The sequence below is a fragment of the Lycium barbarum genome, chromosome 12 (assembly GCF_019175385.1).
Source record: "Lycium barbarum isolate Lr01 chromosome 12, ASM1917538v2, whole genome shotgun sequence".
Classification (NCBI taxonomy): domain Eukaryota; kingdom Viridiplantae; phylum Streptophyta; class Magnoliopsida; order Solanales; family Solanaceae; genus Lycium; species Lycium barbarum.
This window is the reverse complement of record NC_083348.1, coordinates 91,749,645-91,763,841: the sequence shown is the minus strand read 5'-3', so window position 1 is coordinate 91,763,841 and position 14,197 is coordinate 91,749,645. Positions and strand designations below refer to the sequence as shown.

General features: G+C 34.8%; 2 protein-coding genes across 5 annotated transcripts; one reads left to right on the top strand and one right to left on the bottom strand.

Annotated features, from left to right (window-relative positions):
- The first annotated feature begins 4,432 nt into the window (after positions 1-4,432).
- Positions 4,433-11,056, top strand: LOC132621404 (PHAF1 protein At3g51130). Of its 3 annotated transcripts, none has more exons than XR_009575508.1 (16): positions 4,433-4,665; positions 4,854-4,936; positions 5,531-5,605; positions 6,897-6,964; positions 7,086-7,191; positions 7,291-7,351; positions 7,453-7,619; positions 8,632-8,694; positions 9,160-9,207; positions 9,325-9,438; positions 9,518-9,617; positions 9,717-9,793; positions 10,018-10,122; positions 10,255-10,313; positions 10,544-10,668; positions 10,813-11,056. XR_009575508.1 is itself a non-coding variant. In XM_060335659.1 (15 exons), exons 1-14 carry the CDS (start codon positions 4,569-4,571, stop codon positions 10,300-10,302), a joined length of 1,212 nt encoding a protein of 403 aa, XP_060191642.1. In that variant the 5' UTR covers positions 4,437-4,568; the 3' UTR covers positions 10,303-10,313; positions 10,813-11,056. The 3 variants fall into 3 exon arrangements, 1 of the variants encoding a protein (XP_060191642.1); XR_009575507.1 differs by having other exon boundaries at positions 10,544-10,708; XM_060335659.1 differs by lacking the exon at positions 10,544-10,668 and having other exon boundaries at positions 4,437-4,665.
- A 366-nt stretch (positions 11,057-11,422) lies between these two features.
- On the bottom strand, positions 11,423-13,723 carry LOC132621405 (probable pectinesterase 53). Of its 2 annotated transcripts, none has more exons than XM_060335661.1 (4): positions 13,282-13,723; positions 12,938-13,127; positions 12,122-12,534; positions 11,423-11,868 (listed from the first exon to the last, which is right to left on the bottom strand). In XM_060335661.1, exons 1-4 carry the CDS (start codon positions 13,614-13,616, stop codon positions 11,718-11,720), a joined length of 1,089 nt encoding a protein of 362 aa, XP_060191644.1. In that variant the 5' UTR covers positions 13,617-13,723; the 3' UTR covers positions 11,423-11,717. The 2 variants fall into 2 exon arrangements, with proteins under 2 accessions (XP_060191644.1, XP_060191643.1); XM_060335660.1 differs by having other exon boundaries at positions 12,092-12,534; positions 13,282-13,720.
- Positions 13,724-14,197: the final 474 nt, after the last annotated feature.

The window sequence follows — 14,197 nt, the reverse complement described above, 5'->3', positions numbered from 1 at the left end:
AACAAAGTTAAATACAGTTGTTAATGTAGGATTAATGGTTGAGGCAATTTTATGAAATATTTCAAATATTAAGAAGTCTTTTTATGGTTTATTAGTTTATGAATCTCCCAAAAAGAAAACTCAAAGAATAAAATTAGCCTAACAAAATACCGTTATAATAATTATTTACAATGATATTTTTGATATAGTCTCAAATTTAGAGCTAGCTATCCTAGAAAAATATCATTGATTTGCATGGTTAAAGAGTAGTTCGCTCTTTTTTTGCCTTTAACCAAAATAAGAATTTTAAAGGTTGATTCTACTGTTATTATTCTTTTTTACTTTCGTTTCTCATTTTCATTAATTTAAGTTGGGAATGTTCTATTGTTGATCTTGGTTTGAGGCTTTTACTTAATTTAATTATTGAAAATTGGAATATTATATGTGCTAGAGTGTTGGTTTCTGATGTTTCGTTCTTCGTTCTTTATAATTCTTTATATTCCATTTACTTTAGGTCTATATTCCATTTACTTTAGGTTGTTGATTAGTGCAGGTTCATCGATTTGTGAATTTGCTGATTTGAATTATTTTGATTTTAAAGATATTGTTAAAGTTATTTTGCAAGTGAAATTTTCAAGTCTATTATGAAAAACGATAATTACATCGCTCATTACATTTTGAGGGGATTAATTTGCTTTTTCTTTTCATGTTGGCACACATAAAATCCTATCACTCAGAAACCAATCATCTACTGCTATGTGACAAATATTTTGCAAGGCTTCATTATATGATTGCAAACAAATATCTTTCGATTTTGTTTAACTATGCATTTCGTAAGTTGTGCCTTGCAGCCGGAGTACAACATGACTTGCAGGTCATATGGGCAAATAGGAATTGGAACAAATAATTGGACGTTGTGTCTTGAAATTTGAAAATTATGTAATATGGTTATAAAAGACATGTGATTCTTACGTTGGCGTTAGACTTTTTTTTACTGCTTCTATCTTCCTTAACTTGAAAGCTTAAAATAGGTTGATTTGATCTTCTGATGTTTATTTCTATTTTACCCATAACAAAAATGCTTTTGAGAGCATACTTAAACGACATAGCGTGGAAACAGTGTTTTTTTAAGCAAAAACAAAATTTTAATTAAAAAAATGGTGTCAAATAAATTGATTTTTCTGTGAGAATGGTTTAAGCCTCCTATGCGTCTGAGCTAAAGATAATATCGCAGGGACTTTTTTAGAACAGATTAAATTTAAGGAGAAGGAGAAAGAGAGGTGCAACAAGATTCAAAATCCACGAGTTTCTATAATATTAATTCTCTCTCCTTTAGTGAAGTTTAACCCACTAAATACATAGATGTATATATGTAAATACCTATTTAGATATGTAGATGTAAGACGCAGTTAAATTTTTCGCTTTACAATTGAATGGAGGTTGTGTATATATGATTAGGTTACTTGTGATATTTTTATTTATCTTGATTTACTTATACCTTTTTTTTTTTTTTTAAATCTTGATGCATTTTAAGTGAGAGTATATTGTACATTTTATTGATTTTTAGAAAATATTTGATCAAATAGTGTATAACGTTCTTAATTACATGTTGTATTTGGAAATTTTTATTTTCTTATATGTTTTTTTTTGTTGGTAATATCGCTAATATTTGTTCTTTTATATTTCCATGTAGGAATATTGAGTAAAGAATGGACATCATTAGAGATTTTAAAGAAAGAGTTTGATCAGAATTGGAACTACTAACTACTTGTCTTTCACTTTGAGAAAGATAATTTGTGTAGTTTTCTTTAGTTTAAATCTTGGCAATTTCCTTACATTTTTTGTCTTAAATTGTTTTAAATTGACTATATTTAGTTTTCTTTAAATTAATAAATATCATAAAAATTCAAAATATTATAGAAATCATTAAAAAAAAAACTAAATTATCTTACATTTTTTGCTTTCAATATCTTAAAAATTGATACTTTCATTATTTTCATTTAGAATTTTAAGAGCAATATCTCTCTCAGTTTCCTCTATCTTATACCTTTTGGAAATAAAAAATTCTCTAATGCAAAAGAAGAAAAAAACGAATGACTAAAGGATATAATACAGAGGATGAAAAAGGACATAACTTCCTTGTGTTGGTGTTTTTTTTTGTAGTTATTCTTAAGTTAATATTAAGAAAATTTATATGTTCTGTTGAATTTTACTCTCTTTTTTTAAATTGAACTGTTCAATTGTGATAAATATCATTTTTTTTTGTTAAATATGATAAATTGTCCACTTAGCATTTTTTTCCTTGGGTTAAAAAAAATGTCCACTTATTAAATCAAGAAACAATTAACCTTATCTTTCCAGATTTACCCCTATTAAGTGTTATGTGATCAAATCTCAATGTCTATTTAATTAGGGGTAGTTTAGTCAATTTACATATATTTTTTTCTTGAAGTGAGTAGTTTCTTAAGGGGTGTGCAAATGACTTAAGTGAGCTCTTGTTTTGATCTGGAGGGAGTGCATGATATCATCCAATGATGGCTAATGAATAACAACATATGACATTAATATATAATATTTAGCGTTCATTAAGAGAGTTTTATCTTGATTAATTATTTAACTTCATATTGATAAAAAAAATTGCATCGTAATCCGAATTTTTATATGATTGAAAGTCTTGAGAAAAGGTATAGTGTATTCTGTGAAGTTGAAGGTTTTACACCTCCATATTCAACACACGCCATTTTTCAATTAATGAGAAGTTGAAAGTATTCCCATCATTCAACATATGTTTGTGGATACAATGCCTTTCTATTTTCTGTCACATTCTCATCAAATCTAGATATTTTTTTGTTTTTGAATATCCATTGCTTTTTATAAGTGGACGAAATGGATGAATGCTATGATTTCACTCAGAGATGGGGATCAATTTGATCAAAGAATACATAAATGTTACTGTAGTTTTTTAAAATAAAAATCATAACAATAATTATTTAGTCATAAATAATTTCTTTAATGATCGCGCGAAGCGCGAACTAATTCACTAGTAAATGATAAAAGCCCAACAATTGAAAGTAAGACAATAATCATGAATATAATTGACCATAAGACAATATCAAGAATATAATTGATCATTTCTTATCTTTTACGTCTATGTTTTTTTATTATTGATTAATTAATTTAAAGAAAGCACAACTATAGGAACTCAGGGAGGGAAGCTCGATATGATCTGATCGATTAATTTTTAAAATACCTTGCTGCCCCTGCAAAATAGGAACAAAAGCGCCTCTCTTATGCAGAACTAGGGTTGTGCATGTTAATGGTTAAATCAATAACCCGAACCGATTATTAGATTATTGGATTAATGGTTCGGGTAAATGGATTATTGGTTCGGGTATCCGGTGGTGTTGTCTAGTTATTGGAGTATCGGTTCGGGTCTCGGGTTCACCACTTTTGTTAACGGGTGAACCGATAGCCCGATAACCATTTATTTAATTATAATTATACCCTTCCATATATAACCTTTTATATATAATTTGTGGAGTCCGCTGTCCAGCGTTCCATATAACCCTTCCATATATAATTGCTATGTCTATTATAGCTAGATATGCTTTTCGATTTAATTTTGTGGCTGATTTTTGTTACCTAAAGAGGAACTTGGTATATATATTATATAATCACCATCGCTTGTAAGTGTGAATGTAGGTGCAAGGAGCGCTTCCACGATGAGTCTAAGGACTAAGATGCCTCAATAGTCTGATAAAGTTCTAGTCATGAACACCGGGACTAAGGAATATAATTAATCTTTTTGGCATGGCTCCAATTGATCGAAATCGATCCACAACCTTGCCACCGAGTTAACACTTGCTTACCAGTAGGCTCATAATGCCTTGTGAGTTATGATGGAGCAAAGCTGCAATTGATTTCTTTAAATGGTACATTTTTATAGCTAACTGCTGCAGACACTTTCTTTTGTAGCTACTTTATTCATTTGCATCTCGTTAATTCGTTTTGATTCTGCTTTGAAGATGGGTTTTTTATTCTTGAAAAAAATTTGTGTGATATCTTAACGGTTAAATCGATAACCGAACCGATAACGATAAAAAACCAATTAACCAATAACCCAATAACCAATATCTTAACGGTTCTTTAACGGTTTAACATGTCTACAAACCGATAGCCGATAAGTTTAACCGATAACTTTCAAACCCGAACTGAACCACCCGATACGCAGCCGTATGCAGAACCCAACCCACCGCTATGATGGACAAGTTTGTAAATTTACAATTCTGAATTTCATTTTGGAATTAACATACCTGAAATTCACTTGCCCAAGTCATCGGAATTCTAATCAAAATTCTCCATTTAGAAAGCTACAATCTTACGTCTGGTCAAATGGTGCTCAATTTTGCCCATTTGAACTGAGTAAAAACACAATATTACCGTAACGTTGCGTGTGCTGGATACCAAATGTCATAACCAGATTCCATCCATCCTCGCCTTTGCCACATCGTTGTCAGTTGCCTCCTACTTAAAGCTATCTATAATAGACTTAAAAGTCACAATCGCGATTCAACATATTTCAACAACAAATGATGCAGAGACCAAGACGCCGTTGCGAAGGCACAGCCATGGGCTCTATTGTTCTCGATCTCCGCCCTGGTTTTGGCATCGGTCCTTTTACCCTCGGTAAAAAACGAATTTCATTTCAACTCATGCTTTTTTTACCGTACCGATTAGATCATCGATTGTCAAATAGGTAGATCAATTCATTTAATTTCTAGTTTTTTTTTTTTTTTTGTTGAATTGTGATTGTTGTGGTTTAGTGTTAGCTGATTTCACATGTGTTAGTTCTTGACTTCTTGTAAATGTTTCAGGAAGTTCTATTTCCGAAGCTTTTGCACAGATAGAGCAGCAACCTAACATTTATGATGTTGTCCATGTTAAGTATTACGATGAGGTATGATTCAGGTTGTATCTGTCCTAGGTACAATATTTTCGGTGATTTGTTTGACGATATTCCCAGGTGAATTTTACATAGTTCATTTTTTTTTTTTTTGGTTAATACATTTTCCTTATTGCGGTGGCATCAAATCGTGCACCTTTGATGTCATATTAAATCAATTAGATGTCATTTTAAATCAATTTTACTCTCTGAACATTTAGTTGTTTTGTAGTTCAACACAATCAGTTTACGGATTGCTGACTAGTATGCGTTTTAAATAGTTCCGTTTGCGTTATTTAGTGTCTTGTTGTTTCTTAGTCTGGGTTTATAAACCTTTACTATCTTTTGTTGGTTGAATAGAAAAGTTCCCCATTTAGTTGTGATTAACTGAGCCAGTAATATATTTCGTAGTAGGACGTATCCATTAAAATGGGTTTATAAACCAGAATTCTGCAGTTTGCACGCATAAATTGGTTCTGAAATTTTCAGGTTGTACATGTTATCCTCATATATGATACACCGTAATCAATATTATGGACATGGCTAGTTTTGCATACCAGCGTCTTGAAAATTACATAATAATTTCAATGCTCAATTTGTGTTCTGCAGGAGCCCTTAAAACTTGACATCGTCATTAGCTTCCCAGATCATGGATTTCATCTGCGGTTTGATCCCTGGTCACAGGTATTAGATTTGAAGCATGCCTTTCTCTTGCTGCTCGGGTCTAGTTAATGAGAAGATTTCTTTACCTTGTATGGAGAGATCATTGGTTGTACTTTGTTCAAGTTAACTATTGATATTTTATTTATGGCTTATTCTTTACTAGATTCGCAATTCCGAATGCATGGCTAAAATATGGTGGCAATGCCATCTTTTTGAGACATTTCTATCCTTTACTTTGTAATCTTGATCATTTATTAACTTATTTTAATTCACATCTGAGGGGCAAACTTCATGGAATTGAATTCTGTTTGGAGCGTTCATGAAGAAACAAGTGCACGTAGTTGGAGAAACGGAGGACCTGGCAACAAATATATTAAAGTTTAATTTAGTGTTATCAAAAGCGAAAAGGGGGAATAAACTAATACTGTGCTCCTTCATTACATTTTTTTACTATGCAGTGGAAGTAGGGAGTGTGGTGTATTCCGTGATTTAATTCCCTGAACAGTTGAAGGTGCCCTTGCAACGTGGAGGTTGAGCAAAACAGGGGGAAGGAGGAAATTTTGGAAATAGCATCGTGATGCCATTTTTGTATGATATGGGGAATGCTTGAAGGAGTTGAAAGGCGGATACTGAAGATCATTAGTTACCTTGTTTTACCTATACTTTTGGTGGAAATAAGTGATTCGGTTATTTGTAGATCTGTGAATAGTTTTTTGGAGGCTCAATGCTAAACACCTTTTACCCATTACCATTTGGCATTGTCTCAGTGCACATTAAGGAAATTCCTTTTGATTTACCCTAAAAAAGAGAATGTACTTGGAGAAGTATCAATAACATGGTAACATTTAATATCTAGCTTTCTAGATCATGTACATTTCCGAAGTGGTATGTGATTTAGGATGGAATGAGTTATGGAATTTCCTTTCAAAAAATATTTCTAAGATTATGTGATTACAACAACAACAACAATAACAGCATACCCTGTAAAATCCCACAAAGAGGGGTCTTGGGAGGGTAGAGTGTACGCAGACCTTACCCCTACCTTGGGAGGTAGAGATGCTGTTTCCGGTAGACCCTCGGCGCAAGAATAAGCAATTCAAAGCAGTATAAAAAGCCATAAATTATGTGATTCTCTTTTAAATTTATTTCTTTTATAATTTTCTATATCATGAACTTATTTCTTATGTAAGTTTCTCTTTTATAAGATTTATTTCCTTTATAAGTTAGCTCAAGAGCTTTCTACTTGGGTAATGGATGACTAGAAACAATTTTTTCAAGTATCTCTGACACTCTCAAGTCTTACCTGTTGCAGAGACTGCGTCTTATTGAAATATTCGATGTAAAACGGCTTCAGATGCGCTATGCCACCTCTGTAATAGGGTAGGTTTTTGTAGTGGTTACTTTCACAACTCTTAAATGGGCAGATTTTCGTGATGCTGTGCTTACACCTCCTGACATTTCTGTTGATTAAAATATTGTCTTTTGATTTTGTTACTTGCAGCGGGCCGTCCACTTTAGCCACTTTTGTAGCCGTCTATACTCTTTTTGGGCCTACCTATCCAGGAACATATGACAAGGACCGAGGAGTTTACACTCTATTTTATCCAGTGTGTGATCTATGTCTATGGAATACCACATTTAAATCTAATTCTGTTATCCATCACTTAGTTCTGTGTTGAGGGCTCTGATAGTTTGCAACTTTACAGGGATTGTCGTTTGCTTTTCCAATTCCCTCCCAGTATACAGATTGCTGTCGTGATGGAGGAGGTATTCCTGGTTATTTTTTGTTTTTTCACACTTGTGCAGACTCATTACGCTTGTAAATTAATTTTTTTCCTTTCTTTCTCTTTCTCTTTCCACTTCAAAAGCGGAACTACCTCTGGAGTTTCCAGATGGCACAACTCCAGTTACTTGCCGTGTATCAATATATGATAGTTCTACTGGAAGTAAAGTTGGTGTTGGATCCATGATGGACAAGGCCTGTACTCCTCCTCTGCCTGCTGGCAGCGTCTACATGGAAGAAGTGCATGTTAAGGTTTATTTCGTCCTTTACATGTCCATACTGAAGTTTTTCTGCAGTCTCTTCTAATGTTATAAGTGATTTCTTATTGAATAATGTATGAATAGTAAGTTTAGGTTCTCCTTTTAGCTGGAGCTCTTAGTTTTTTTCGCTGAGAAAGCTCTTTTAGGTTATCCTCTTTGTGTGCTTGCGGTTCTTTTCATTACATAGAGCTGACATAAAGGGCGTTCACATCTAGAGCTTATTAGTTTTGGCTTTAATGTGCTTAAATTTTGCCTTTCACAGCTCTCTTTGCTAGGAGAACTGTTATGTCAGCTTCTTATATTTTTGTTTCGCTTTTCCAAATATATGGCCATTGAAAAAGGAAATAGACCTCTGGATTTTACAGTTCTGGCTGATATGTTTGTCTTGCTCTGTTATAAATCAATCATCAGAGAATCTCAAACTTGTGAGCTAGAAAGTTGTAATATTGCATCAAATTGATGATGCTTTAGTTTTCATCTTAGTGCTGTCTCAAATTGTGATGGAAGGGAAATGAAATTAAAGTAAACTAAATTTGGTGCCGTCCCATTTAATAGTTCTTTCTCCACTTGCAATGGCTACTATTTTTTATAGTTCTTTCTCCACTTGCAATGACTACTATTTTTTATAGTTCTTTCTCCACTTGCAATGGCTAACCTTTTGAGGTTAGAATTTTAAAAGCAGCAGTGTCTACCACTCATCTATTCCTTTGAATAGAGAAGATTTGAATGTCTAGTTTGATTTTATTGTCATTTTTTTTTTCGTGCTCTATAATGCCGAATCTCAGTACTTAATGAATGATTAGTAGTATTTTCCCAATTCCGAAGATAAAAGAGACAAGAGTTCTTATATCTTTTTGTGCAGTAGTTTGGATCATAAAAGATCTGTTTAAATTGAGTCACTTGGATTATGTGTCAAGTGACATTTATTAAGTTTGCCGATTGAAGTTGCTCTGACATGCTGTTCAGTTGATTTACATATGATTATGTTATGTTTTCTTCTTTAGCTGGGGGAAGAATTACGGTTTAGCATTGGTGGCCAACACATCCCCTTTGGTGCATCACCACAGGTAATTCCTCTTTCTTTAGATTGTTTTTGGGTTAATCATGGGCTACAGTTGTTTAACTCTCTCTTTCTTCCGTTGGATTATTTTTCCTTAATATAGTGAAAACTCTAATTGTGTTGATGTGATACTGTCTTCAGTCTAGATTCCATCCAATAATCGTATCCCTATTGCCGAAAATGAAGTTCACGAATGGGCTGCAATGCAGAAGTTAGATTTTTCCTGAAGTTAGAAAGGCAACAAGAGGCTTAAAACCTATTTTAACTCATAATTGAACTAGGTGTTGACCTTAGTTCTTTTAGTAGTTTCACTTTTGTTTTTTGAATGCTTGGATCTATTTGTGCTTATATGTTGTGTGCAGCCTGGTGTAGGTTTGTTCTTCATGGACTGCATTTCGTCCTATTCCTTTATTACATATGTTTTGATGACTGAATCAACTATGCAACCTTATCTTATCTTGTCTTTATGCAGGATGTTTGGACCGAATTAGGTCGACCATGCGGAATCCATCAGAAACAGGTACTGCTGATCTCTTTAGTGTCTAACAGAAAATTGATATACCCAACTTCTTGTGAGCTTCTGTCAGGTTTCTACATGTTAGATTTTTGGTGGAGATTGACTTCGTCAACTGTACAGGTTGATCAAATGGTGATCCATTCTGCTTCAGATCCCCGGCCGAGGACAACTCTTTGTGGTGATTATTTCTACAACTACTTTACTCGTGGCTTAGATATACTATTTGATGGGCAGGTATGTCATCCTATGGGTTTCCATGAGCACATGTTATGAAGTCGATATTCATTCTCAGATTATTGTGGTTAATTTGCAGACACATAAAATCAAGAAATTTGTCTTGCACACCAACTATCCAGGGCATGCTGATTTTAATTCATACATGAAGTGCAATTTTGTTATCCATTGTTCTGATTGTGAGTTGATTCTTTCAAGATCTAAAGCCCTCTTTTGTTATATCGATGTAAAAGAATTGGATATTCATTTTAATACTTTTTGTATCATTTTGTCTGCAGTTGTAGGCCCGTATCATCAGGATATGAACTCCTCTAAAGCTACTATTACAGCCAGCACAAAATGGGAACAAGTTAAGGTGAATTCTTCTGTTTGATTCGTAATTATTCTGGTCTTTTTGGTATTCCTTTGAGGTTATCAAGTTGGGAGTTCTTACTTATTGCGCTCATGTTATATGATATTTAGAACTAATGGGTAAACTGTTGTGTACTGGTACTCGGTGTATAGAACTATCATCAGACCACCTCTTTATCTGGGCTCAATTTCATGCTGACTCATTGTTAAGTTGCAATGATTCTGCAGGAGATACTAGGGGATTGCGGTCGAGCTGCTATCCAAACACAAGGCTCTACGAGCAATCCGTTTGGATCTACCTTTGTATATGGCTACCAAAATCTTGCCTTTGAGGTGATTTTTTTTGGTTTCAAATGAATGTCTGTATACCCCACATTGGGGGTTCTGCTATACACTTTATCTCTCTTCCCTTCTCTGTGTTTTCATTTCCTACTGCTTCACTAGAATCTTGCTTATTTGTCACAGGTGATGAAGAATGGTTACATTGCGACTGTAACTCTCTTCCAGTCCTGATGATCTATATGGTGCGTGGCCTGTGTTTACCTTTCAGTTTCCTCTGATATTGGGAGACCCATTTGTTATATGAACATTACATCATTTTCCTATACTTGATGACAATTGTTTGCATATTCATTGCAAAAATAGATTATGCTATCACTATCTGTTTTTTGTCAGTTCCCAGTAATATTCCCTCCCTTTTTATTTTGTCCGTTTGCCTTGGTGGTGATGTCGGTTGTCCTTGCTGCATATCAAGGGGTGGTTGTAAGATGTCCTTGCTGGAGTGGTTGCCGTTTAAGAAGTGTCCGTTCTCTAGGAGTGTTGGATATCTTCTCCATTTACAATGTGGAACATGAGATGTTGATATCTGATGCTCTCTATGTATGATATTGACATCAAGTGGACCTATATTTATTTACCAGTAAATTCTAGCATATATCTTTCTCCATTGTGCTTTTGATTTCATCTTCCTGAAGGCTTGTTTATTCCTTTTGGTTGTTGACTTGTCCAGTTTGTTTTTGTCAGGCTGCCTGTTGGTGTATTGTACAGTTCAGTTACTCGAAGAAAGCAGGTCTGCTTTTAACTGACCGTCATGGTGGAATTGTAAACCATGTACATTTGTTCATAATTGTACAGTTTATTTTGTAATTGACATCTCATGTAAACTTAAATACATAGCTCCCATCTTCTTGTAATACAATACTCGTTGCCTCATTCCTCAGTTAGGCGAAGTTTGGTGGCATGTGATTTGATAAGCATTGTGCAGGCATATCTTTTTGCAGTCTATTCTTCTTGACAATTTACTGGGCCACTTGACCCATTTTATTGGTTCAGTGGATTTGCCCAGCTTAGTCAGTTAATTGGGTCCGTTTCCGAAACAAATTAAGGAAATTTCCTGAAAAAATTAAAGTTTTCAACAAAATACCATAAGAAAAAGTAACAGTTTCTGAAATCGGACACTTAATATAATTTAGAGCCTGTTTGGATGGGCTTATCCCAACTTATTTTTTTTGGCTTATAAGCTGTTTCCAGTTTATAAGCTGCTTTAGATAAGCTAAGCCAGATGGGTCTAATTATTTTTTTGGGCTTATTTTAAACACAATGACTTATAAGCTGGCTAGCCAAACACTCAAAAAAAAGTTGAAAATAACTTATAAGACAATCCAAGCGGGCGCTTATTCTTGCATGACTGTACTCCGGTTTGATAAGACTTAAGAGGAAGGGCTACTTTTTCTATTTTCGTGGTCGTGGAAGGATGTGCAGCTCTTAAGCAGCAACAATTCAGATGCGTGGATGAGAAATTGGCTATATTATGGTGGCTGGGAAAAATTAACTTCTTGTGTAGGTTAAACTTTCAATATGTCACAGATAGATTGTGCAATTGTACAGGAGTAAGACTGCCATGGCTTAGCTTGACACCGAAGAAATCATCAAATATTAAGAATCCATTCATGACCATCGATGAAGCTGAGCGAGATGAAAGGTTTGGCTTCTTGTTCAGTGAGCTCCCTGGACCATTGCACCCTGCCACCATGGTCAGCCCCTGGTCCTGAACACTTGAATTGCCCATAAAATACCGTCCTGCAGAGCAATGTAAACTCAGTTAATTCATTTTTACAGTTTACCTAGCACCTCGTTTATTTTCTCAAACTGAGGAAAAACATAATCATTTCAAATTAATATTCAATGGCAGCCTTATCAACCATATTGGACGATCTATATATATATATATATATATATATATATATATATATATACATGGAGGGGGGTAAAAAGTACGAAGTTTGCATAAGTAAGAACATACATATGCCTGTTCTTATCCCCCCAATCATACCATCCCTTTGGTGTGATGATCTTATCCATGTAAGTGTAAGCAAAGACGACCCGAGAGAAAGTACCCCAAGCCCTGCCCAAATAAAGAGCACCAGATCCAGTAACCTTGCAATTCAAAAAAGAGAATCCAGTTTCCTCCAGTAAGCTCTCCCTCTTCTGGGCTGTCAAGGCTCCATAGCTTTTTGTTTTGGCACGTAAATGACAATTCTCATAGAGAGACAGCCCATTTCCAAATATGAAATCTACCGAACCTTGAATGTAGCAATTCTTGAAATAATGCCTGCCCCTCTGATCATACAATGTGTCTTGTGCTCCAATGAACTTGCAATTTATGAACGCCGCTGTGTCTGCTGAGATTCTTAATGCCACCGCTTGCTTTCCCAGTGCCCCTGATGGTGGCGGTGGCGCTACATTCTGTTCACGGAGGAATTAATTATGAGTTTAACTACAATACTCCGACAATGTAAACTAACTGTTATACTATTAGGTCATTGTTATAAAAAGGGAGACTAGCTTTTCCGACACTCCAATTGTACAAAACCTTTTCTACTGTCAGTACAAGAATTATACCTTGAATATACGCAGGGGTGGAGCTAGAGCTTCGCCTACTTTGGCTCAAATCCTATATTTGTGTTAATAAATCCACTTAATATGAATAGATATTTTATGAAGAACACCATAAGTTACATTTTCTAGAATTCAGATGCATAAACTTAAAAATTCTAGCTTCGCTTCTGATACACGCATCACCCCATGCATTAGTTCTTAATACATGCATCTAATTACTACTAATAAACTTAACAAAGTACAGAATTACCTTAAAGGTGATGTTTCTGGCAATGAAGTAGGGGGAATTAACAGCAAAAGTTGCAGAACCATAAGTTCCCAATGGCTGGCCATCTTTTCCTGCCCTATCTGCAGTGTCATCCCATTTGATGGTTGTTTTGCTTGAACCAGCACCTTCCAGGGTAATGTAAGCCATTGTTGCTGGGATTTCAATCTTCTCCCTGCAAAATTTTAACCTTAATTAGACAAAATTCCACATAATTAACTAGCAATTTGCTCAAAATGTCCTGTTTCTCCTCTGTATATTGAATGCCTTATCGTTCAGAATCAAGATGCAGAAAACAGGACAAGAAGTGTAATGTGGCGCAAAATTACCTGTAAATTCCAGGACTAACGGAAATAACCACTCGACACGAATTGACTATTGGAATTGAGTCGATAGCTTGTTGAACCGTAGTAAAATCCCCAGACTTGGGATGTTTATTCACCTTAATTAATTTGCAAGGCTCTAATTTGTTTTTCGCTTCTTGAAAGACAGAATGATTGCGAGAACTCATGCGATTAATCCAATTCAAGTAGCCATCTTCATTAGCTACCCTCAATGTATTATCCCTCCTGGCATACTCACCCCTTTTAGCCGCATTTGTGCTAATAGCAAACAACATTAGGATAAAAAGCAGTTCTAATAATTTCATCCTGGAACTAGCCATATCCCTATGAGATAATGAGAGTAAGAAATAGGAGTACTATATAAAGGGCCACAGAGTGTGAAAAAAGAATGTATGTGTGTTATGCATGAGGTAAAAATGATTGGTCCGGGAGAAAAGAATAAGAAAGAGCATAGGAAGAGAATCTGACAAGTCGTCGCTATACTCCTATCCGTATTATCTTTTTTGTTTCTTTGCTCATTCCAGACCAATCTATCCTGAATTTTGATTTTACCTTATGCCCATATGCCATATCCTATATGACCAGAAATGGACCTAAGATTTAAACTTGTTTGGTTAAGCTTTTAAGAGTTTTAGCGCTGCTTGTAGAATTCATATTACTATTAACATCATGTATTCGACAAATATTTGTTACAAATTTTAATGATTTTTCACACATATAGTATATCTATGTTTATTATCGAAAATACTGGGTTTAGTTGAATGCGTTGAATATAGGTTCCATCCGCCTCTATGCGTGACGATTCTTTGTCTTGTTATCTACTGTTTGATAGCGAAATGTCTGTTTTGGTCAGCTGGAGAGTGGGACTGTGAGGGAGAAACCGTGACTATTTGGCAGGAAA